The 24018-nt window shown below is 39.0% G+C and overlaps 2 protein-coding genes and 1 long non-coding RNA gene across 6 annotated transcripts in view; 1 reads left to right on the top strand and 2 right to left on the bottom strand.

Moving 5' to 3' along the window:
- The window catches only part of trappc9 (trafficking protein particle complex subunit 9), a 218848-nt gene extending 203339 nt beyond the window's left edge, over positions 1 to 15509 (bottom strand). The window contains exons 1-8 of one of the 4 annotated variants that reach the window (XM_071499579.1): positions 15423 to 15509; positions 13950 to 14545; positions 10570 to 10715; positions 9506 to 9631; positions 8047 to 8073; positions 6669 to 6790; positions 4385 to 4510; positions 2471 to 2687 (exon numbers count right to left, since the gene is read on the bottom strand). In XM_071499579.1, the coding sequence (XP_071355680.1) occupies positions 2471 to 2687; positions 4385 to 4510; positions 6669 to 6790; positions 8047 to 8073; positions 9506 to 9631; positions 10570 to 10715; positions 13950 to 14533 (1348 nt within the window). In that variant the 5' untranslated portion in view covers positions 14534 to 14545; positions 15423 to 15509. Of the gene's footprint in view, positions 1 to 2470; positions 2688 to 4384; positions 4511 to 6668; positions 6791 to 8046; positions 8074 to 9505; positions 9632 to 10569; positions 10716 to 13949; positions 14546 to 15417 lie in introns of all 4 variants that reach the window. The other 3 variants (XM_071499580.1, XM_071499581.1, XM_071499582.1) reach the window with 3 other exon arrangements.
- Positions 15510 to 16357: 848 nt separating this feature from the next.
- On the bottom strand, positions 16358 to 23325 carry sh3bgrl3 (SH3 domain binding glutamate-rich protein like 3). The gene is made up of 3 exons (XM_071500308.1): positions 23198 to 23325; positions 20250 to 20417; positions 16358 to 19111 (listed from the first exon to the last, which is right to left on the bottom strand). Exons 1-3 carry the CDS (start codon positions 23240 to 23242, stop codon positions 19046 to 19048), a joined length of 279 nt encoding a protein of 92 aa, XP_071356409.1. The 5' UTR covers positions 23243 to 23325; the 3' UTR covers positions 16358 to 19045.
- LOC139634065 (uncharacterized) lies at positions 21645 to 22881 on the top strand. The gene is made up of 2 exons (XR_011693896.1): positions 21645 to 22770; positions 22801 to 22881. It is a non-coding gene; the product is annotated as an uncharacterized lncRNA (long non-coding RNA).
- Positions 23326 to 24018: the final 693 nt, after the last annotated feature.

Below are 24018 nucleotides of genomic sequence, written 5' to 3'. Positions count from 1 at the left end.
TTAGTAATGAGAGAAAAACTGGTCATCAAAAAATATTCACTGTTATTTAATGCTTTTTTTCCCTTAAGATCAACTTCTCTCACTTTCAATCATACAGCTACTTTTATACAATAAGTAATTTAGTCACTGACGCTCTCACTTTAGCCTGCTAAAACTTTAAAAATAACTTTCAAAAGTGTCTTGAAAATGTTCCTTGACTTGACAAAATGCGGAGGAATCAATCACTTCTTTTACTTTGCCATCATTTTGCTAGAGTAACAACAATAAACCACTAAAATACAGCATTTTTTAAATAATGTGGTACAATTTAGCACCAAATCACATAAAACTGCAAATGTAAAGTTACCTGTTGGTTGGCTGCTTAATATGAGCTCATTGTTATGCCTGTGAACATACTGTTTGTCTGAAAATTAAATATACTGTTAAAAAGGCTACTGCAACTATTTAGTACTGACCTTAAGTTGGAGGGTTTTATCAAAATTACAGAAGCAGAGGCTGGGATACAGAATTCTTACTTAGCCCCTAGTAACAATCACTTCCCAAAAACCCTGGATGTTTTACTACCCTTACTTACTACAACTTAATGTCTTCATTAGGCCTTCTCTACCTGATTAACATTCATAACTTTCAAATTCCACAACCAGTTTGTAACACGGACGTTCTGTTATAAATTCAAAATCAGGTAGAAACTGAGATAACCTGGATGATGTTGATAATAAATGTAGTTACTCATTTGGCAGACGCTTTTATCCAAAGCGACTTATGAGTGAGGACATCACTAAAGCCTCAGTGCAGTGGGAAACCTTGGCGTAAGAACTAAACTACATCTATTTAATAAGTGCAAGGAGATATCACATTCTTTACCTTTTGTATGATGGGAAAATCACAGTAGTGCTAAATGACTGATATTTGGTGCGTTAGTGATATTGGTGTGATGTATCTCAAACATCGCATTTCCCTTCAAACAACCTCCAGCTCAGTTCTAATCACAGTTTATAAAACGAGGACAAAGATTAACAGCACATCAGAAATAAATCTCACAACCTCCCTGGAGTAACATATGGGTGTATCTGACTTTTTCTGCTCACTGTGAGCAAAGTCTTTTGTGTTGCCAACGCTTGCCATTGAGTGGCTGAAATGAGCCAGGGTCAAGAGTCTGTGGAACTGTGAAGCTTATCACAAGCACCTTAGCAAAGAGTCTACAAAGGCGCGGGTCAGGTCTCAGCTGTGCCTCTTTTTGAGCAAAGTGGTGGCTTGAATGCAGAACACCCTGAAGGAGCAGGCTCTTGAAAAGACAACAAAGCTCAAGGTGGAATCAAACCATGCTATTAATTTCGTTTATCTATTAAATATGTGTTTACGCCGCTGCCACTTGCCGCTTTCAGTATGTGAAAAAGATCAATTCAGTGACTTTTGCTTCTTTTCCCCGACATAAAATCTGCTCTGCTTGACTTGTGACCCTTAAAAATAATAAATACATCTAACAGTTATAGGATCAGAGCAGTCCCTCAGCTTTATTTCACCTCAGACTGACTCTGTTCCTCTTTACTGTCTCTCATAACTGTACAGATGTTGGTTGCTGTATGTCCAGCAAACAAAAGAACCTCTCCTCAGGTTCAGACCTGTTCAAGATCTGATTTACATCACACAAAGGACTGAAATCCCACAGTTTTATTGAAATTCCTGGACTTTGAAAATGATCAAAAATGTGATGAACTTGCTGCATTATAGAGAAGCATGATCTACTCATAGTAGCCTGCAGCCAAAACAAAAGCTCTGGCCTTGTCAAAAAAAACCTCAATATATTACCTCAAGCAGTAAAGATACAGTGTACATATGTGTGTAACTGTCACTGTTGTTTTGTTTACATTTCACTTTGACTGTACCACCTCCCACTGGGTGTATCATACAGTAACAATGACACAGCTGCTGGTAGAAAACACACATTTATGTAAATGTTTTACACTCATGTTCACTTTTGATTCTGATAAAAGCAGAGCTGATTTTTTCATAATTTAGTAAAAGTGCTGCAGTTTCTCTTCTCTCAAGTGTACAGATATGTTCAACCAAGAGTCTTAAACAGACTGGAGCTGATCAGTTGATTAATTACTTAAGTGGTCAACAGAAAATTAACCAGCAACAACTCTGATGATCAGTTCTGGTATCACACAAAAATACCAAATATTCTCTAGTTCCAGTTTCTCAAATGTGAATGGGATTCGCTTTTGTTTTCACTGTTGTGCAATTTATAGAGTACAATCAATCAATAAAAACATAATCAATAATGAAACACACTGTCTAATATAAATGTGAATCATTTGAAGATGATGTGTCTGCACAGAATACACCAGGGAACAATGTTCATACACTGTCCAAACATTTACATGTGATAAGAAGTTTGAAAATTAACTTTTCATTTCTCTAGATTTTTGCATAATCCAAAAAAAGAAAAAAAAAAATCTGAACCTACCTTTGCTGAAATCCTTGGGATCCAGAGACAGGCTGTATCCAGGCAACGTCTCCAGCAGCAGCTTGTAGCAGGCCCTCCAGCCAGGCTCGGGGATGGTGGGAGCCACACACTGCATCGCTGCAACACGCTTGAAAAACGCTGACTTGCGGTGGAAGCCGATCAGTTCGTAGAGCTCGGACAGGATACTGTAGCGCTGGATCTTCTCCTCCTCTGACAGCTGTAGTTATGGAGACAGCATTAAAGACCCCCTCCACTAAAAGGTGTAGTTTTCTTATTGCTGCTTGAGTTGGATGTTTGAACTTCACTGTGCAGGATGATGTGAGAGCAGAGTTTGACAGTAGAAGGCTGTTTTCACATTCAGCTGCTGAAGCAGGAGTTTCTCTGTCCTCTGAGTGTAAGATGTGTTCAGACCAGATGATTTTGTGACATCTCCAGTTTAGACACGAATCCTGTTGAACAAGTGTGACGTGGAAACTGGAAACCTCCAGTGCACATCAATAAGACTGGATTTTTCAGTGCAGCAAGAGACATCTTGTGTCCAGCACATAAACGTTTGTATAAATAAGCAAAGTTTGCAAATTAATAGATGCTGGATTTTTCGATGAGGCAGGAGTAGTAAATGTAATTTTAATTTTTCATAATGTTTAAATAGATAATTGATTTTTTTGTGTAAAAACTATTTCAGACATTAATAATGTTAAAGAACATTTGTTCTTGTATTTGTTCTTTAACTTTAACTTTTAGTTTAGCCGTTTCATCATGTGATGCTGTTGTCATGGCTACACCGCCCTCCTTAGGCGTCTCACTTCTGGGAGAGTCTTTCATGGATGTATCTCATTAAGCAATTGTGTATCTAGTTTAAACTTAACCTATCTATATAAACTATCACTACTGTTGTTTGAGCTGATGATGACTTATAGCTGAAATGAATGTGTTCTCTACCACACATTAAACAAGAAGACTATTTATCTGTGAGTTTCAGCATAAATTATCATATTACATTTCATGATGCAATGCAATGCGTAAAGATATTCAAAGAAGAGTATTTCAAATATTACCAAACATGTCTGAAGGGGTCTTTAACCATCAAAACAGAATTAGTTGTCCTTGCCTTAGTTTGTAACATCCTGTACACGAAGAATTATCAAGAAAAATACATAAAGAAGATACTCTCATCAGCCTTTCATGCATTCATGAAATTAAATTTAAAGAGAAGTATTCTGGATATTTAAATTGCAAACTATAATACTTGAAAAACTAATAGTTACTAATAGTACATACTTTGACTTATGAAAGCTGCAAGGCCGATGTTTTCATTCAAGACATTGTAATTCCTGTAAATACATAATTGATTATGTATCGTGATGTCTCACTTGTATTTTGTATATTTATGAATATTTTTTTTTCTCTCTTCCTTGTATAAACATATATGTGGAGTATATCATGATAGAGTGAACACAAATCACTGACAATTATTGAAAGACAGTAGAATAACTGTCCCAGACTTGGACACACAAGATGGAAGGAGCGTTGTCCATTGAAGATGGTTGTAAGAGCTGTTCAAAATACTTATGACACAAAAGACCAAAATGTTGTTGATGATCATTAAATGGTGATGTTAAGCAAGAGCAGTGTGTGGTGTATTCGTGACATATAAGTAAGAGGAAGCGGCTACACCACTGTACTTAAAGAGCAAGTCTGGAGGAAATTCTATTGGCTGCATAGGTCACAAAAAGAAACAAGACTGGAAAAGCACATAAAGGGCAAAACTCTCTTGCGAAACAAAAAGGTAATAGTTTTAGTACAGGTGAGTTCTGTTTTAGTGTCTTTCTGCTGATAGTAAGACACCCTGCAGTCACTGATTCAACCTGTGTAGCTGGACAAGCTTTGATTTCCCCCCGTCAGAGAGCGTACCTGTCCCAGGTTGATGTAAACAGCATTCTGCAGGAACTCGGACGCCTCCCTGGCCCTCTTCTGGATGGCAAGGACCCTGACGGCTTTCACACAGGCCTCCAGCTCGATCACGCCTGCATTCTTATACTGAGGGAGACAGGAGGAGCGGGGGAGGGGCGGAGGATAATTAGTCAATGAGGTGCGCCGTGACTTCTACAACCCACCTTGTTATCAGAGGGAGTGTTTTCTCATTAACATATGACCACCCTCATCAGTCACCGCAGATATTGGGATGACAGACAAGCGTGATAACTCTGATCCCCTGTCGCTGGTTTCTCAAGGATTCCCAGCCACTGCTGAGGTGACACGTGCTTTTTTTTATATATCTTTTTTTTTTTTTAATATCTTACCGTCCATCAACTTCCTTCCACTTTCACTCTCATTGTCTCCTTATTAAAATTCAATTAACATCTGAATGGCTACGTGTTGAGATGTAATTTAATTCTGAATGAACTAGTTACAGGTAAAAGGGCTGTGGGAGGTCAGTGCAAAAAGGCAATTATAATAATGAAGATAGAGCACAGGATTGCCTCTGAATAGTCTGGTGGCATAATGAGCCCATTCAGCTTTCCCTAAGCAATGAGGATACTTTAATGCTATTCTTAGTGACTTTGTTCAAGTACAGTAATCAAAAGACAGGAACAGATACATTACATTAACTGATTTGTCTGATTTTTAACAGGTTATCATCACTGGCTGATATAGTTTCATGACCAGAGGTTACACATGCTCTCGTGCTTGTTTGTAAGTCTTGTCCCCATGTAGCTTTCAGGAATAAACAGCTGCTGTGAGGATGTGCTGGTCTGATCCTGCTCAAATACAGTGTTGTCACTGCCTTCAAACTGCATCAAACCAAACTAAATACTGCCCCCTGCTGAGAGGAATAATATATTACTACATGGACACTACATTTCTGCCTGGAGTGATGGTTTTGAAATAAAGCAACCTCATCATAAACAATCACATATATGATCATGCCTAGAAACAGGCAGAATCCTATTTAAGATTGTTGTGATCATTTTTAGACATCTGGGGGGTCAGACACTGTGGAGTATTTACCCCATATATTTACCCCATCTAAAATCAAAGGTACGATCCTAAATCAAGACCAACATAAGATTAAGACACCATACACCACCTGTCTACATTAGAGAGCTACTGCAGCTGTGCATCATCAGTACATCTTTGATGTTTGCTGATCAGAGCTCGCTGCTCGTTGATCCAGACAAAAACTGAAGGAGAACATGTGCCTTTGAGGTTATGGCTCCTAAACTGTAGAACTTTTTTTTTTAGTTAAAAGATAAGGCTAGTAATCGTCTATATTTTTGTTACAGACCCATCAAAAGGCCAAAACCAACCCACTACCGATGGAAATATATTTTTAAAAACAGTCCACAAATATAAACATTCATTTTTAAAAAAGGCTCAGTATTTTTTTATCATGAGATATTCTAGTGAAATTAAAATGTAAGACTTTATAACACATTGTTATTACTACATGTACTTTAAAACCTGTTCCACATTCACAGCAGCCAAAGTATGGCAGTATGATGTCATCGAGGGAGGATATGGTCTAAGATTATTCGTTATTATATCATTTTTTTCTGTACTTGCCTGTAGTATATAACAATAATTCCTAATTATATGATTAATCAAATGAATGGGTCCTGAAACTGATATAACCTAAAAAAATAATGAATCATTTAAGTGCTTTTAATTTTTGACTAAAATTGACACTTGCTCTTTAAGAGACAAGGAGCATCCTAATTGACACTTTGTGATGTCTAGTCTTGAAAAATTCTATACACATGTACATTACTTGAAACGGATTTAAGCAAACTTAATAAAAGCATTATTATCAGTCTTTCAAACATTAAATGAATATTTGGACAATACTAACATTTGACTGATATATTGAGTCAATACTGGCCTTCTATTAAAAAACTGTTATATGCTAGTTAGTGTTGGATCAGATACTGCAGTTTGTTCTTGTGCAGCTGATCAATATTCTGGTTTTCCATGTACATGTAAACTCTTATTTTAAAGAAGAAATTTTGATGGATACTTGTTTCATGGACTTAATGCTGTTTCAAAAATTTGGTATTTAAAACCTGGGAAAGCAGTTTTTTTAATGTTAAAATCACCCACTCTAATGCCACAAGATATTATATATGAGTATCTTTCATTCAACAATAAATACAGGTTGACATATTGATTTAACTGTCCTGCAGTTTGTGGTTAGTACCTTGCCATAGTAGGAGATGGCCTCTTTGTATTTCTCGATAATGTCCTCAGGGCTCAGGCAGTTCTTTGCTCGTCCAATCTCAGTACTGGTGTCAGCACTGATGCCATTGGTTGTGAGGGCACCTACACTCAAAAGACGATGGTGTATGATTAGTTTCTGAGAGACACTGGGACGACCATCCATCAGACTGTTCCATCACAAAGAGAAAGGAAATGACAACAGGAAGTAGAGGGACCTTAAATACTCTAGAGACATCTCCCTGGCTACCATTGCCACATGAATACTGATATATACAGTATATTAAATAAGACCCAGATATACAGTGTTCAAATATTGTTGAAGATCATCACAGAGGACAGGGCTGTTAATATATCTGAGCAGAAAACAACAACTAATATTGAAGTAAACAATGTAAAATGTGCGTGTATTCCTAGTTCCTGATCATCCCCTTACATCTACACCAGCTTGCCTCCACTCTCCCTCACACCAGTAACAAGTGATATCATGAATATTCTGAGATGTGATGATCAAAACAATGTTTTACGGTTGTGTCCCAGGCAGAGTCAGACCCGCACCAGAAATGTTTTCAAAGCAATTGCAAGGTGCATCTCTTGGCCAAATCTGATTAGAATACAAATACCAATTGAAAGTGCGTCACATAGCAACAGGGCTGTGCCCAGCAACACTGTCACTGTGACAAAGGTGTGAATAATGAGATGCTGTACTGCACTATTTCTTGGCCAAATTGCACATACAACATAAGAAAAAGAAAACACTTCGCACAATATCTGCACAGAACTAAAGAAAGTACAATTTTTGAGATGATGAAGTGATAGAAAATAAATGAACTGTGATTTGTTTATGCAACGGTGAGCATTCATAAAGTGGGAAATCAAAGTATGCACCACTGGTAATGGATGCCACCTGCTGGTACTTCTACAGAGATACGTAAACTTGTCTTTAAAGAGGTAGAAACATATTCAAAATATTTTTGATAGGGTTAAGCGATTTTCAATCAAAAGGAAGATGTGAGTTGTGGGGATAATGGGGGCTTGATAAATAAAGAATTGAAGCAAGTGAGTGAGGCCATTACAAGGCTTCATTTTCAATTGTGTAGTCATGTGATACTGATCAAAAATGTGGCTGTGAGAAAGAGCAGGTACATAAGAAAAACAAAGGCGGCTGTAAATCAATACAGGAGAGTGCTACCTGTCACAGGAGGGAAATAAAACATCAGGTGATTTTCCAAAATAAAGCACAGGAATAAACATTCTGATGATGCGGGATGGAAAACGACACCAAACACAGGGCTAATGCGACCTAAAGCAGACAGGAAGGTTGTTGTCTACTACAGCTATGTTGGTTAGAGATACCATACCTGGGTCAATGAGAACCTCCTGAGCCCCTACAGACAGAGAGAAAGAATGCAGATTCACTCCATGACGCAAGGCGCAGTGTTAGCAGTGTTAGTCTGCGTAATGGCTGCTGCGGCTGCTCACCTATAAAATACACTCATCAAATACACCAAGCGGTGATAAGCTCTTGGCATGCAACTTAGTTCACCAAAACAAATCTAAACAGTAAAAATTCCCAAGAATAAATAAATATTTTAAAATGTAGATTTGTTATTTAAACTGTTGGCTGAGAGATGTTTTTATCATAGGCCAAATTAATTTGTTTTAGTAAAAAATTACTCAATGACAATTTATTATGTTTATCATTTCAGTCTATCAAGTAAAAATACCAAACATATGGTGGTTTAAGTTTCTAAAACAGAAAAATTTCATTGCATTGCAAATAAATTTTTAGATATATAAACTTAAAGGTCCCATATTTTACACTTCTGTGTTTTATTTAAAGTGTTGATCTCCATCAGAAGATATATTTGTGGTTTTAAGAACCAAAAACCATCTCCGTGTAGTTTTACATCTCCTCTCTCAGGCTTCTCTCTGAAGCTCTACTAACAACAGGTCGGTGAGCCAATCAGAAGAGAGGATCTGAGCGTCTCTTCTGTTTTGTGAGTGATCAAATAAAAATATAGCAGATTTCAGGTTAACACTTAGAGAAACCAAATCCTGCAAAATTGGATGGTGGGTCCGGATGATCTGGGTTTGTGGCTCGGCTGAGGGTGGTGACTGCCTTGTTGTGACATCACAAAGTTACAGAAGTTCTGACGGCTGGTTTTAAGGCTCAGTTTCTGAATACAGGCTGTGTGTATTTCTCTGTGGACTGAGGCTTTGATACTTACACAGTATTAATATAGAATCTAGACCTGCTGTATAATCAAAAAAGACATTGAAATCTCATGTTGTACAATATGGGACCTTTTATGATTAAAATAATAATAAATTAATAATAATAATTAATAAGAAAATTAATAAAATTTGAAAATCGAGTTTGAAAAAGTCAGTAGCTCCAACCCTAAATCATTCAGGCCTCAGATATCATCCAGACATCACAGAAACACTAACAAATTTATATTCAAACATGCATACGATGATACTGATTGAGTGAAGATATACACAAGGGAGTGTTAATATAACACTGTGTTAAAAGAATGTTAATATCAGTGTAGACAGATTAAACAATGTTACATTTTAATTACATTAGCAGTCATCAAGGTAAATAAGAGAAGATTCAGCAGTTTAGGAAGCTGACGTCTTATACACTGCACACACAGGAAGCAGCTAAGCTGAGCAAAGTTCACAGTGTTTGGGTTGACAGTCACCAATGACATTCTCACACAATCCCAACTCTCTCGCAGACAGCAGCCCTTCAGCTGTTATCCCATCCAGACCTCTGTTTCTGTCAGTCTGTTCACAGAGCAATGCACTCACCCGGTCTGTGGCGTTTCCCTGCATCCGCTGGCTGGGAGATACTCGGCTTGCGTCCTGCCACCTTCCCTGCTGTGCCTCCGGGGTAGTGGAATATAACAGATGCTGAACACAAACCCTCCAACGCAGCTGCAGACAAAAACACAGCAATAATAAAAAGACATATTCTCTATCTCTACTCACTTCTCCCCTTTCCATGCCTGGCTTTCTGTTAGAGGCTCTGAGCCTCTCTTCTGATTGGCTGACTGTGTGACCAAATAAAAATATAGCAGATTTCAGGTAAACACTCAGAGAAACCAAATCCTGCAAGGTTGGATGGTGGGTCCAGGTGGGCTGAGCTTGGGGCACAGAAGTCCTGATAGCTCGTTTTAAGGCTCAGTTTCTATGGGACCTTTAAAGGTGCAATACAAATAAAGTTATTATTATTACTACATGTCAGTAGGGATAAGAGCAAACAAAAAACTGACTGAGATGGAAAATGCAGATGCAAATCCAGAAAATTCATAAATCCAGAAACAGCTGAGACTACATTAGTATCAATGAATGGATCAGATAATAAGTCAGCTGTAGCACTAAAATTAAATTAAATTAAATTAAGTTAAATTAAAGAGGTATTAGGTAAATTATTTTTAAAAATAGATGTTGCCAATGATTTTGAGATTTTCAATTGTTATGTCTGATTAAACTAAAATTACACTTCCCACATTTTAGCATTTTTAAGACTTTAAGAAAGATTGACATTTTTAATACCATTTTAATATCAATTGGCCTTATTTTTAGATTAGTGATTCCAATGCCTTTTAAGACTTCTTAAGGATCAGTGAGAACCCTGCAAGATGTGTGAGGCGATCCAGAAACCGTGTCTCCAAGACATACTCTCAAACGTCAATATTGGTACTGGTATGAGAAATGCAGTGTTGGTCAGACTCTAGCTGATACAAATCAAAGAGACATCAGCAAACACTACAGCTACATGGTCCCGTAGAGCATATTAATATTAAACATCAACATCAGCAAATAAATAGACTCTGGCCTTGTAGTAATAAGCTGCCATCCTTGAGACTTACCACCCAGCCAGAGGAAGTCATTAACCCCTCTGAGCAGCTCCACAGCCATGTGGTAGTGGACCAGTGCGTCCTGCAACATGCCTGCCTGGAGACACAAGTCTCCGACATGCTTCCTCATCCGTCCCTGGCAACGCTTCTTATAATGCCTGAGGGAAAGCAGCAGGGAGAGAGAGAGAAAAAACTTTTTCAGACAACAGCAGGATGAATAAGGAGGCTGGAATTCTTGAATAACACACATGACTTTGGCTGATAAATAGATTTTTGTTCACTATGTCTTTTGTTTTTTTTTCCATATTCCTGCTTATAAAAACAGCTCTGAATCTCTGCTACTGCCATTTCTTATGTCAGCAGGGAGCAAGGAGAGGACACGCAAGTGGATCTTATCAGTCAGCTACGGGGGGATGTATGGGGTGGGAAAGCACAAGCAAAGGAGAGCAACAAAACAAGGATGAGCCGACTTCCGGCCCCTTGGTCCTGCACAATAATACAGGTACTGAGGAAGGAGCAGCTTCACAGGGACACAGGGAGATGTAACTGTTTTGAGGAAAAATATGATCCCATTGTGCAAGACATCTGAGCTCTCAACAAACTGGGAAGGTCATAACGAGGATCAGTGGGTGATCACAAACTCAGGGTGAAATAAAGCCATGGACAAAATTTCCTTTGCTGTATAAACTAGAGGCAGGAATACAAAAGTCTACAGAAACATCTACTCTAGTAAATCTATATCATACGTCTGGAAGATTCAAAATTCATACGAATGCTCGGTAGGCTACTTCAGAACAACTATAAAACAGTTCTGGCTGAATAAATCTAAAACTGAAAGATTGCTCTTGAGGGAGAACCACAGGAATTAAATTCATGTTTTCATGAGTAGGTGCAGAGCTAGTCCAAGTTAGAACATAAAGTTTGCTCTTGTGAATCCCAAACTGCGCCTTCCCAAACCGAATCTCCTGAAGCAGGGGCAAACCTCAGCAGCATGTACCATGCCAGGCTGCGTTCAGCGAGTCCAAACTATCAGCTCCTCCTTTAAAAGACCATACCAGTGTTTTTGCATGCTTCAATATAATATCTTTTTTAAATCACAAATACAGTGTTTAACAATAAGGAGTATTTTCCATGGCATGTGGTGTTTTTTATAGTGAAGGTGGCAACTAATTTCAGTTAATTTTATAACAAATAAAAATTGAATTTAACAACAATTACAATAAAAAATGCACGTGATTTAGAGTGTCATGTAACTCTTAACAAGCTCATACTTTCCCTATAATTTCCCAGACTTTCCTGCAAAGAAATATGTAATTTGGTACTTATTATAGGACAATAAAAATAGTATTAAGCTAGTACACCATTAATTAACTCCAATTAATTGGTTTCATAAGAGCCTTTTAGTCAATGCACAGCAGGTCAGCTCAACATACACAAATGTAAAACTTGTCCACATCAATGTTCTCCAACCTTTATTACTCTGAGAGCTTCTTTGACAAAATAAAAGGGGCTGAGAGCCCCTTAAGTCTTATATGTCAGTACATATGGGGCTCAAGTTGAAGCCCACAGCTTAATTTACTGTATCCATGGCAACATGTTTCCTGTTTATTGGAAAAGTTCAGTTTATGTCTGTTCTGTTACCCAGAGGTATCACTGCATGTCACCCACAGCATCTATCAAATTTGACAGTGTAACATTAATGATTAGTGATAAAATAATACATTTTTTAATTGGAGCTTTTATTTCCTGTATAACTACCACCAAACTACACTGTTCTTTCCAAGAAACTTCCTCAGAAATTATTATGAAATTGTAGACTAGATAAAATAAACCATTATGAATTTCCTGCAAAATATTTCCCCTTTATATAAGTTAGCTTTATCTATATTATATGTCATGTAATGTATTTAAATCATATGATACGTATGAATATACAGTATTTTACACTCAGTCTCCACTTGATTAGGTACAGTCCACCTTTGTAACCTAATGCAATCCAATACAACAGCTCTGTCATAAATTCTACCTCTACAGAGACAATGTTCAGTTTAGATTTAATTGTGTTTATTATTGAGGCTGTAGGTTGCAGTGGTGTTGACATGGATTACATTAAATTAAGGTGTAACTAATTCTTTTCCCAACCCATCTACAAACATTAGTGGGGAGGAATAAACACTTTCAATATCCTGCAGTGCATGACAACACCACAGCTAACTACAACCTCAGTAATAAATAAATAGTTAAACTAACTGAAAAAAACTGAACATCATAAACTAGATTGTGCATTGTTTATGTAGATTAACTTTAATTATTAACCTTACAAAAATCAGCCCATGTCTGCAATTTTCAACTGTACTGATGAACTTAAACAATGGCCAATTTTATTGTCTTTGTCAAGATGTCAGAACATCCAAGTTTAGTGAGTCAGGTGCTGAAGAACGTTGTTGGTAAATCTGACAAGAGAAAACAAATAAAAAAGAAATATGGCCACAATGTGACATGAACGCTCTCGATTTAAAGAAGTAGCTGAGCGGCTGCACTCTGCAGTTTCAGATAATGAGGCCTCCATCAGCTTAAAGGCACAGACCATAAATACAAACCATTGTGTGCTGTCAGCTGTACTACAGTGGTAGAGTAACTTAAAACAAGATGAATGGAAGCTTAAACAGACAAACAGAGAGATAGAGAGCCAGACAGATACATGAATACACAGCTCAATCGATACCTAGATAAATAATGAAACCACTGGCTGCCTGGAGGGTGCACAGATTGGTGGTAATAAAGAGTGTACGTGATTTGTTGTAAATGAGCCAAAGCACAGAAAAACACAGGTATGGTCCTTTAACTATTCACCGCCTTTACCATACAAGTGGTGGCTGGACCTGTGAATATAACTTAACAGTAACAGTACTGCAATGAACTGTAATGTAGGTGGTGTGCGTGGCCTTTTTTAAATCAGTTTGTGCATAAACTGCAACCTGTGGAGGAGCGATGAGTTTGGCTTGGAGTCATGAGCAAATGCACAACAGCACAAAGGTAAGGCTGTTTCTGACAGGGCAGAGCTAAAGCTTACGGGATTGGTAAGGGTTAACTACACTTATGAATCTAACATCTCACCTTTTCACACCCAACAATAAACTCACAGGACAGTATGAGAGAAAGAAAAGAAGAAAGACAAATAAACCAAGGTAAACAAACAAAAATGAACGCAGCAAAAATCAAGAGTTAGATTTTTGAGAGGAGAAGTTTGCAAGGCCGACATGTAACAAGCAACTTGACACAGAAACAAACGCACATTAAAAAGAATAATGCAGTATATCACATCAAGCATTCCTCAACCAGCCTGTACATGCTACAGTGCAGGTGAGGGTGCAGAGAAGAGAACAACTCACCTGCTATCTGTGTCCAAACCCACAAAGTCCTTCTTCTCAAACGGCACACACAGCAGTGGGATCTTGTCACCAGACTTATCTGTCGCCCGGTCGAGCCGCTTGGACTCCAGAACAATAAATATGGACTCTACAAAGTCTTCCACTCTCTTCTCCACATCAGAGCAGTCTTCAAAGCTGTGGTAGAAGGCCACATCTGTGCGCTGCTGCTCTGCAATCTCTCCCTGCAGCCCGAACACCAGCAACCGCGAATCGTACAGCGTGGAGCTGTACACTTCCTTCTGGCCGTGGAAGCGCTCAGCAGTCTGGGGCCACTCCTTAGCTGAGCCACAGGTGGTGATGGCAATGAGGCCGACCACCTTGCGGTGCGTCTGGAAATCACCCCATTCGTTGTTTTCAGGCAGGTAGTGGTGGCGGTAGCGGATGTAGAGGAGGCGCTGCGAGTCCCTGATGCTCACCTGGCTCACGCTGGCAATGCGTTTGTAGATCTTGAAGAACTGGTCCTCGGGTACTATGCCGACAGGCTGGACCACCACAAGCACTGTCTGGTGGTCCTCAGCACTTTGCATGTAGTCTGGGACGCTCATCTTCACATGTGGCTTCAGGGGGCAGAAAAATAAACAAATGTAATAGAGCTGATCATATTCATTTTTGTGTGTTTGTGTGCAGAGAGCACCACAGACAGAAGTCCTTTCACCTCCATTGTATTGGGGTGGAAGCACATATCTCAAAACCAAGAGACACCAGTAGATAAAGCCAACACAACACTACCTACCACTAAAAGTAGGTGAGAAAATGTGTTTTGTTTGTTTTGTTTTGCATTTTGTGTGAACTTAATCTCTGCCATTCATATATTTAGCAGGATGGATGCATAGATACAACAAATACACTAACACACACACACACAGCAGAGTTTGTTTGTTTCTATACAGTCTATTAACAAACAACTGCTGTTGTGTTTGTGTAGATGACGTGTACTCCAAAATAACTTCCGACTTTTGAATGAAAAAGTTGTGCTTATAATGCCTCTGATATATACTAAACAGGCCGAGTCGGTGTTTCCAACTAAAAGATAATGTTACCTCTGCCGAAGAGCAAAGCAGCACAAGCTGCTGCCTTTGCTAAACATAAACACCAAGCAGTGGCAGCTGAAAGTGGCAGCTGACAAGATTATTACAGTGGTCTCATGTGACGAAAACGACGTATGTAGCAAAACAGAGGCCTTTAATTCATTCTCTTGCAATAAGCTTATTCTATATCAACAGAAATGGTTTACGTTCAGCTATACTGCTATCTCAAAACACTTGTGTCAGCTAGCTTAGCCTTGCTAACTAACCTATGAATTTACTGCTCATGATAGTCACACAGTAACAACGCTGACTGGAATGAGCAGTTTCTAATGCACACATCAACCTAGTTGCAAATGAAATGTCGCTGACACCAGTGCATTAAATACATAACGTTAACTCACGTTACCTTAACAGTATCCTGTCAGATTTCTCAGCTTCCTTCTTTGGACCAGTGTTTAGCAACGCTGAATCAACTGCCAAACTTCCGGTGGCCATTTTCAAAATAAAACAATCCTCAATTGCAGTTCATTTGTCGAGATAACTATCGCAGCGTAGATAATTATTTCTTAGTTCTAGGCTTTTATTCTGAAATCTAAATATTTATTGCTTGCTTCCTCTCGTCTTTTTCTTCTGCTGCAATGTAACAAGACTAACGTGCTCCCTCTCCGCCCAAAGGAGAAATGACGTACTGCAACTGAGCTAAAGCAACTATCAGAATCAGAATCAGAATCAGTTTTATTGCCAAGTATGTTTTCACATACAAGGAATTTTTCCTGGTGATTGGTGCAATTGATCAGCATGAATATGAATTGTGCTTTTGAATCTATTAAATTTGGGATTGGCTCCAGCCCCCCTGCGACCCAGTACGGATAAGCGGTATGGATAATTGATCAATGGATGGATTGTATATTTTTTTTCTCAAATGTCTAGTGTAATATTCTTCATTATCAAATGTACTATGATTTCCTATTAACTGATGAATGATTATTAGAATGTTATAACTTCATCATATCAATAACCTTATATTAGCCAATCGTATGAAATGCATTTAAATTTAGACTTACAAACTAGATAATGTCCTATTTCATCATTAACAGAACAGTCTGATAATGAACTAACTATGAACTATGAAACAAATGTGCTGACACAACACATCTAGCATGGAAGATGTCATTCATGTGACTGCATTGACAAAACATATTCCACTCACTTGCAAATTAGAAATGACCCTCTTGAGGGTGAACACCAATCCCCACACTATCTTATAAAATTCCTCATTAAAATGACAAATTTCTATTTTTTTGTTAGATTTCCAGAGACAAATAAAAATATCCAGACAGGTAGACTGAACTCCATTTTATTTTTTTTAACCCATAAATCACTTTTCACAATCTTCTTGGAAGACAACAGCATTTTATTCCCTAATTTCTTCTTTTTTTGGCCAAGGGGAATTGGTCCAAAAGCAAAGCAGGAGCTCAGAGAGAGACGTGGAATGTTTAAAACATGATTCATAGTGAATATACATCAACAACAGGCAAACATCTACAACCACCGACTTACAAAACAGTGCACAAACATTGTGTGTGAAGGCTGTCATTACTGGGAAACCCAAACCGTAACAACACAATTATGAAAGAATGGGGGTTTGACAGATGTTACGTGTAACAGAATGAAACCATATTCTCAATTAAAAAAAGAAGACATGAAACCAATACAAAAACATATAATTTCAACTGAGATTAATCAAAGGTAAGATGCAAATACATAAAAAGCACAAATAATTGAAGCCTTCATTTTTCCCATGTGGTGAGTGTTCCCTAAGGCTAGTGAGACTGAGTCAGGTCAATCTCAACACACCAGCTATGACTTTTATGTCTGTTCAGAATGAGGCAGGGTTTCAGTGCATAGTCACATTACTGCATCTTCATGCCCAGTACAATCAGTGAAACCAACATAAAATAAACAGAGGAAGGAAAAGCTACGTGGTTGAAAGAAAGAAATTTTCACATCTTTTCAGTCCAATCATTTACTCTCCCTATGAAATGCTCCCTTATAAATGTTTGGCGTCTCTTTGCCCTCTCAGTCAGCAAAACAGAGCACATAATGGTGAAGCTTTCAAGTTATACAGTGAAATTATGGAAAACATGGAAGATGTCAGGTAAGTGCTAATACTACAGTGAATAACCACCTCCAAAAGCGCATTACAGATACATTGGCACCAAATGTGATGTTAAGAAACATGTTCATCCTGCTCAGCTGGACGCTGACATTAAGCAGCCAACTACTGAAATGTTTAACCACTTATTTTACACCAACTTTTGAGTATGTTTGGTTCACTGGAGACCATTATGACATATCTCAGGGGAGTGTTTGGTCCACAAATCCAACATGTACATGATCTTAGAAATACTGAGATTCCAACTCCCCCTCTGAAACCCTACCCCCATCAGAAAGGTTTGACCACACACCAAAAACAAAGATTGCAAACTTGTCTAATTATTTTTGATTTTTCATATTTTCTTTGTTTATTTTCCATTAGATTTCCTGTAAATTTGAATTCCTCACATAATGATCTAAATGTTCCTCCATGCTGGAAAGATACCGAATTCTTGTTTGTTAACCTAGGTAGTAAAATTTAAATTTAAACTCTGGAATCAGCCTATGAAATACCCACCATGTGTAAGTTTCAATCGTAGCATGTTATTCCCGGCACAAATCCCATATTTCCAGAAAAATACATGGGGCACAACCTCAGTGTAGTAAACAGTGGCTACAGCCCTGGTCACCAATGATGACTTTGAGCCACATCCATCCACAACTTATCTTAAAGGTATCCTGTGGAGTGTTTGATCACAAGCAGCAAGAAGTTGATCCATGTTTTGTTTATTGCACACGGGCAATACACACACTCCTGCCATGAGTTTCAGACAACTGAGATTAACAGTTGGTGGCAATAAAGCCCAAACTGGGTTACCAGTGAGTTTGAAAAGCTAGAAAAAGTAGATGTAAACAATTCACATTTCAGTAAATGTCGAGCAGAAAATGCAGAAGACATTTGTTAGACCTCAAGGACAATGTATTTTGGTGAGAAACACTACATTTAATCCATTTGTTTGTTGAAAAAAAAAAAAAAAAAACTCCACAGGGTACCTTTAATGTGTCGCAGAGAAGTGCTAGTTTATAGCTTTGTTAAAGTAACTTGTATTTTTAATATCTGCCCAAAATCTGGCCAAAAATACACTTTCTAAATTTTGGTGGCATTACCGCCCTTGAACTGGGTCTGACCAGCACAGGACCTCAGTGGGCTACAGTGGATTGTCATTTCAGAACCAAACCTCTCATCACATGCTGCATAAGGTAACCAATGGACCAAAAATAACAGAAATTGCCAAAAAAGGCATCTTTTAGCTGGTATAATTCATAATCAATTGGGTTTAAGGACATCAAGGTCCTTGCTACTTCCGTGTGCTTTGCATCCATGTGAAGTACAGATAGTGTGCCGTCATGTACAACATGGGAACTTGAAGGCTACAGAGAAAGACGACAAAGTAGTTAAGACTGAGTGATGATGTGTGTTTGGTCTGCAGAGGATCAGGAAGATTCTGGGTTGAATGTTGTCATCCAGTGGATTAGTTTAATCTCCCGCGATCATGTGGCCGCAGCCAAGATTAGTCGACCTAATTACCGCACATTTAGACACCCCACTGATTCCTAGTGGACTAGGAGCACTTATTAACACTGGTCTGTCAGACAGGAAAAGGGTCTGAAAGGAATCAAAGGAATCAACAGGAAAAAAAACACATAAAAATAAAACAGATTAAGACTGATTTAGAGTCTAATGGTGCAGTAGGGGGGAATGTGTGTCTTCTGATTAGCTGAATACGAGATATTTGGCATTATTCGTTATGGCATTGAAAGTGGGTGGACACTGCCAGTGGTGCAGAGAGTGTGAATAAAGAGCCTCCATTAGGGCACAGGGCGGGCGGGGAGGTGGCTGGGGTTAAGATGGAGAATTCGACTTCACCCTCCTCACGCCAGTTTGAGAAATTGTTCCACTGTATCTGCCTCCACCGCTTCAGAAAACATTTCATAGTTCTGTGGAGAGGAAGAGAGCCAATCAGCAAACAGGAAAACAAAGACAGTCAGATAGGGACGAAAAATTAAGGTCATGACCTGTATGCTCATAACTCTAGGTTTCTATCAATCGAATTGTCCATTACTATTTATATGAATTAAGGTTGACAAAATATTAGCAACACCTCTCAGTATAACCCAGTACAGTTCAAGAGCATCACAAATGACAGCCTCCAAAATGACCATTAAAACAAACCAACATCATCTCAAACAGATTCAATAAAAACTGATCAAAATACTCATTAAGGGAGGATTTACTGCAGGTTGTATTATACTGAATTAGTTTCAGCTAGGTGTATCTAATAAATTGCCCCGTGAGTGTAGATTAATTTAATCACTGTCTGTAACAGCAACCCTTTCCCCGAACTGGAGAATCTGTATTTGTGCTGAAGAACTTGTATTAAAACTTAAAATGGCTGTGACACGGATCTATTTCATCACTGGAGTCATTTGCAGTTACGAAAGTTGTCAAGAAAATGCAACGTTAGTTTAATCTTAAGCTTTTTTTCCCTCACTCATACATGGCCATTAAAGGAAACAGGAAATATACAACGGCCAAGTAACAACGTTAGACAATGCTTGATGTAATGTTACATTACCCTAACAGCAGCAGTGCCTAAATAACTTGTTCCTCTTGTTAATAATCATAATACATTAGGCCTGGGTATGGCTAAAACGTAAACATAACCGTGATGTCTTGCTGTCGCTGCGTCTTAAACAAAGTGCTCCAGCTTGCACGCTTTGTGACGCACTGTTGTCATAATCAGTGATGGTGGCGATCTGGATGCGTCAGCCCAGCGAAAACCGACTGTAATGTTTCTCTTTCTATGTTTCTTGATAACCGCTCATCTCAAACACTTCACAGTTGACACTGCACTGCCCCGGGTCCTCAGCAATACACCTGCAAAGTTTGAAGTCAATCAGATGAGCAGTTGTCAAGAAAATCAAAAAAGGACGCACCAACGGACGGACGGAAGATTCCTCCATCGTTTATATGTTGATGATAAACGCTTGAACATTTCTGATCATCTGAGTTGTGTGTGTGTGTGTGTGTGTGTGTGTGTGTGTGTGTGTGTGTGTGTGTGTGTGCTTTCCTCACCCCACAGTAGTGGTCTTCATTGAAAAGCTGGGGAGGGACTGCTGTTGGGTCCCCTGCTTTGCTTCTCATCTCATCACGAAGCTCCCCGCCCACAGAAATGTCAATGAGCTCGTACTGAATACTTTTACTGTCCAGGATTCGTATCACTTCTGCCTGCTGAGACTTCACCTGAGAGGGGGAAAAAAACGACAGCAGCCGTTTGAAATGTATTCAACCCCAGCATAACCACCGAGAGGGAGACAATTCATTCAAACCTCAGCAAATTATCTGCATATACAGACATTAGCCAACTTCAAATTCTGCTTTTATTGACAACATTGCTACAAACAAATAGGAGCAAAGGGCTGACAGCCATCACCCTGTTGTAGTCAGTGTGATAAATAACAAAGGCCACCAAAAAACCTGAGGGACTGTTCAAGCCTGTACTAGGGGTGGGGCAGTATATCGAATACTGAGAATACAAGGGATGTAGTACATGACCACATCACCAACATCGAGTATAAATTGTCATGTTTTAAGACACCAGCATGAAATTTGGGTTGGCATTTCGATCCTCTCGCTTTCCCCTTTGGCACTCTCTCCCAATCCCCCACCCATCCAGAGAACTCTCCTGGTTGTGTGTGTGACATAGGTGAGGTGTGTGTGTTTTTGTATCTGGGGCGGAGGGAGCGCCAAAGCCAGTTTTTAGGCTACGTGTTTAGAAACGGTAAATGAAGATGCATGTGAACGAAGTGTGTCATATTCATATCAAGTCCATACACTGAAATTACAGTGAAAGGTGTCGGTTATATATAATGTTGCTGGTGTCATGTCAATATAAACATCAGCTGATGTTTTCCCTGTCTAATTCTTGCTGGGAGCTGTTTGTCACGAGTGGAAAACAAGCGAGATGCCGAAACGCAGCAGACAGGCGTGATAGGTGCATCTGTTTATGCATCAAAGGGTTAAACCATGCATTTATGAAGTGCTTTAGAGAAGATTTCAAATATCATGATATATATCGTGTATCCAGATACAGCCTAAAAATATCACAATATTACTTATAGGTCATATCACTGTCATTTCTGAAGGGACATGCAGACATTTTCCGAGGCACAGTGCTGAGAAAGAGGAAATAAACTCTACGACTAAAATATGTTTTGAGACTGTGCCTTTAAAAAGCAGTGGCTTTATCTGGCTCGTGGGTGATGATTAATAGACCCAGTGAACACTCCACTATCTTTTAGTCAACTGAGGAAGTTGGGAGGGGGCGTTTGTGTATGTGGCCACACCTAAGCTCAACGCTAACTGGAAACGCACAAGCTGGCATTCAGATGGCCACACACAGTGTAAGGCCAGTGTTGTGTCCTTAAACTGAAAAGGGGAATTGCTATCCTTGTTTCACAAACTCGTGACAGCAGATTCAGCAGTTTCAAGGCCCTCTGAATCGAATGAAGTCTGGTGGTTTCTGCAGTTGACAAAATACAGTAACATAAACCAAACACAATACTTTTAAAGGGGGACAATTAAAGTTTAAATATGACATCCAAGTTAATTATTTATGGCTGCATAAATTAAATGGTTTACTGTACTAATAGCACAGCAGAACTTTGAAGAATTAAAGGAGCAAAACTAGAAAAAACATTATAAAAAAGCATAAAAAAGCAATAATTACAGTGGGTTTTGTTTTTATACACAACTGTGTGTTTCTTGGGTATGTTTTCACTGTGGAAGGATGGTCTGACTATAATCTAAATAAACAAAATACATAAAAAATAACAACCAATACACACATTAAGATAATTAATAATAAATCCATAGCCAGAAGCAGGCAACCCAGAGGCAGTGCTGCACATGAGAGGGTTAAAAACTAATGCAGTCACAAAACTTTTCCACTACACGAATTCCTCTCTCCTAATAGATACCAGATGTTTGGTCCAGTGCATCGCCATACACTGTTTTCATAAAGTGCTGTAAAAGTTATTTTAGCAAGGGATGTTGTGCTGTTCAGCCTCAGTTTACTGATGTCAGCCTGTTTTGCTAAATCCAACCTAATAATGCGTGGAAAAATAAAGCAAACTCCATTACAAAAATCAACCAGTGAAAAACCATCTTGCTTATCAACAAACAAATGAACCAAAGAATATAATTGTATGGCTTTCTGACAAATTATAAGATCTTCTGCATAATTCGGCTTACGTATAATACACCAGGCAGCTCTTATTTCAGAAATGATTCCTGCTTCACTGGGTCACTTAGCACCAACCTGCAGTAATTGACCGAGCAATGAGTAGAGGGTGTGCCACATACAAAAGATTGAATGATATATTTTTTTAAGGGATGTTTGGTGTATCTGATGTATGTGTATCTTTAACAAACATCTTGTTACCACACCTTGTTGGTCAAAGGCCTTTACATTACACTCCTTTCCTGCCATATGCAAAGGAACCTTAAACAGCCATATTTTCACATGAAGTTCAGCGTGCAGTTTCCGTACAGGAAACGGATGCATCAAGGACGATACATCTAGCAATTCCGGGCAGTCTTATGCACCAAACTGACACTAGGATAGTGTCTCTGTTTCTGATAAGTAGTACCGTCCATGTTTTGAAGAAAAACATCTGCAGAAACAGCTAGCCAGACATGCTGCATTTCCCTCTACCAAGATGAAGGAAATGAGGTGGAGTAATGCATCCTGGCTCGTCTTTGCAAGTCCTTTATGTTTTGCTACATTTCCCATTGACAACTTTAACCCCCCTAAACGCTTGCAACCTAGTAATGCTGACGTTACAGTTGTGATATAAGTGGGCACTGAGCTGCACGGGCCCGCTGCTCTGTTGGTCAGGAGGAGGCTATCACTGACAGGCTGCTAGGTGCGTCTGCCGGACTGAGCATTGTTAGCCGCCGCCGCCGGAGCTGAAAACACAAACGTAACGTGAAACGTATGAGACCGGCTCCACTTGACTCACCGTCCGTGAGGCAGTGACGGTGGTGTAGTACAGTTTGATCCCCATTGCTGCAGGTTCTTCCACACCCTTTGTGTATCTGCTTGTGAGTCGCTTCCTCTCGCTCGCGTCAAGCTCAACCGTTGTCGATTGAACAGGAAGGAAGTTGGGCGACGTTGCTTTCAAAATAAAAGTGAAAATTTTCGCCAGCATTGAGTCGCATGTGTAGAACAATGTCCAGAGGAAAACAATAGTTAGCCAACATGGACGTTGTGAAGGGTATGTGGTTGTAGGCAGTCTAAACTGCTTGAGGGCCCAAGGCAAAAATGAGTTGATGGGCTTTTATTGAAGAATAGATTCACATGTTTTCAAGTGTGTCTAAATCCAAGTTGCATGCCTATACAGTGTGTATATTCAAAGAGTTATTGGTGTATTGTCACTGTAATCATACCTCCAGTCCACACTGGCCTGGAAGTGATCCCTTAATAAACATAATCTCCATGTAAGATAAAGGGGAGTAAGTCCAAAGTCTGTTCTTTGTTAAAAACAGCATGACACATGATAAGGTCAGGCCAAACTTGCTGCAAGACTGCAGTCGTCTGAATCACTTAAATCCAGTGGAAATCTTACAAATTCTCAATACTTTTAGGAGCAAAAGTAAAATTTTTTGTTTCCCTGAGTCCCCCTGAGCCATGGTGCACAGCTAGCAATATAAGCAGAGACTTTCCATCCGCTAGATAGAAACAACTGGGACTGCCAAAGCCCCATAGTAATTTACATTTAACTTTAAATGCATTTATGCACGGAACAAGGGCAGCAGATTCTGTGCCCAACCTCATGATTTT

This window comes from Trachinotus anak, unplaced genomic scaffold, assembly GCF_046630095.1.
Source record: "Trachinotus anak isolate AG129_WGS33_773 ecotype Australia unplaced genomic scaffold, CSIRO_AGI_Tana_v1 ptg000016l, whole genome shotgun sequence".
NCBI classification, from domain to species: domain Eukaryota; kingdom Metazoa; phylum Chordata; class Actinopteri; order Carangiformes; family Carangidae; genus Trachinotus; species Trachinotus anak.
The sequence above is the reverse complement of the archived record's forward strand: the minus strand, read 5'-3'. Positions and strand labels throughout refer to the sequence as shown.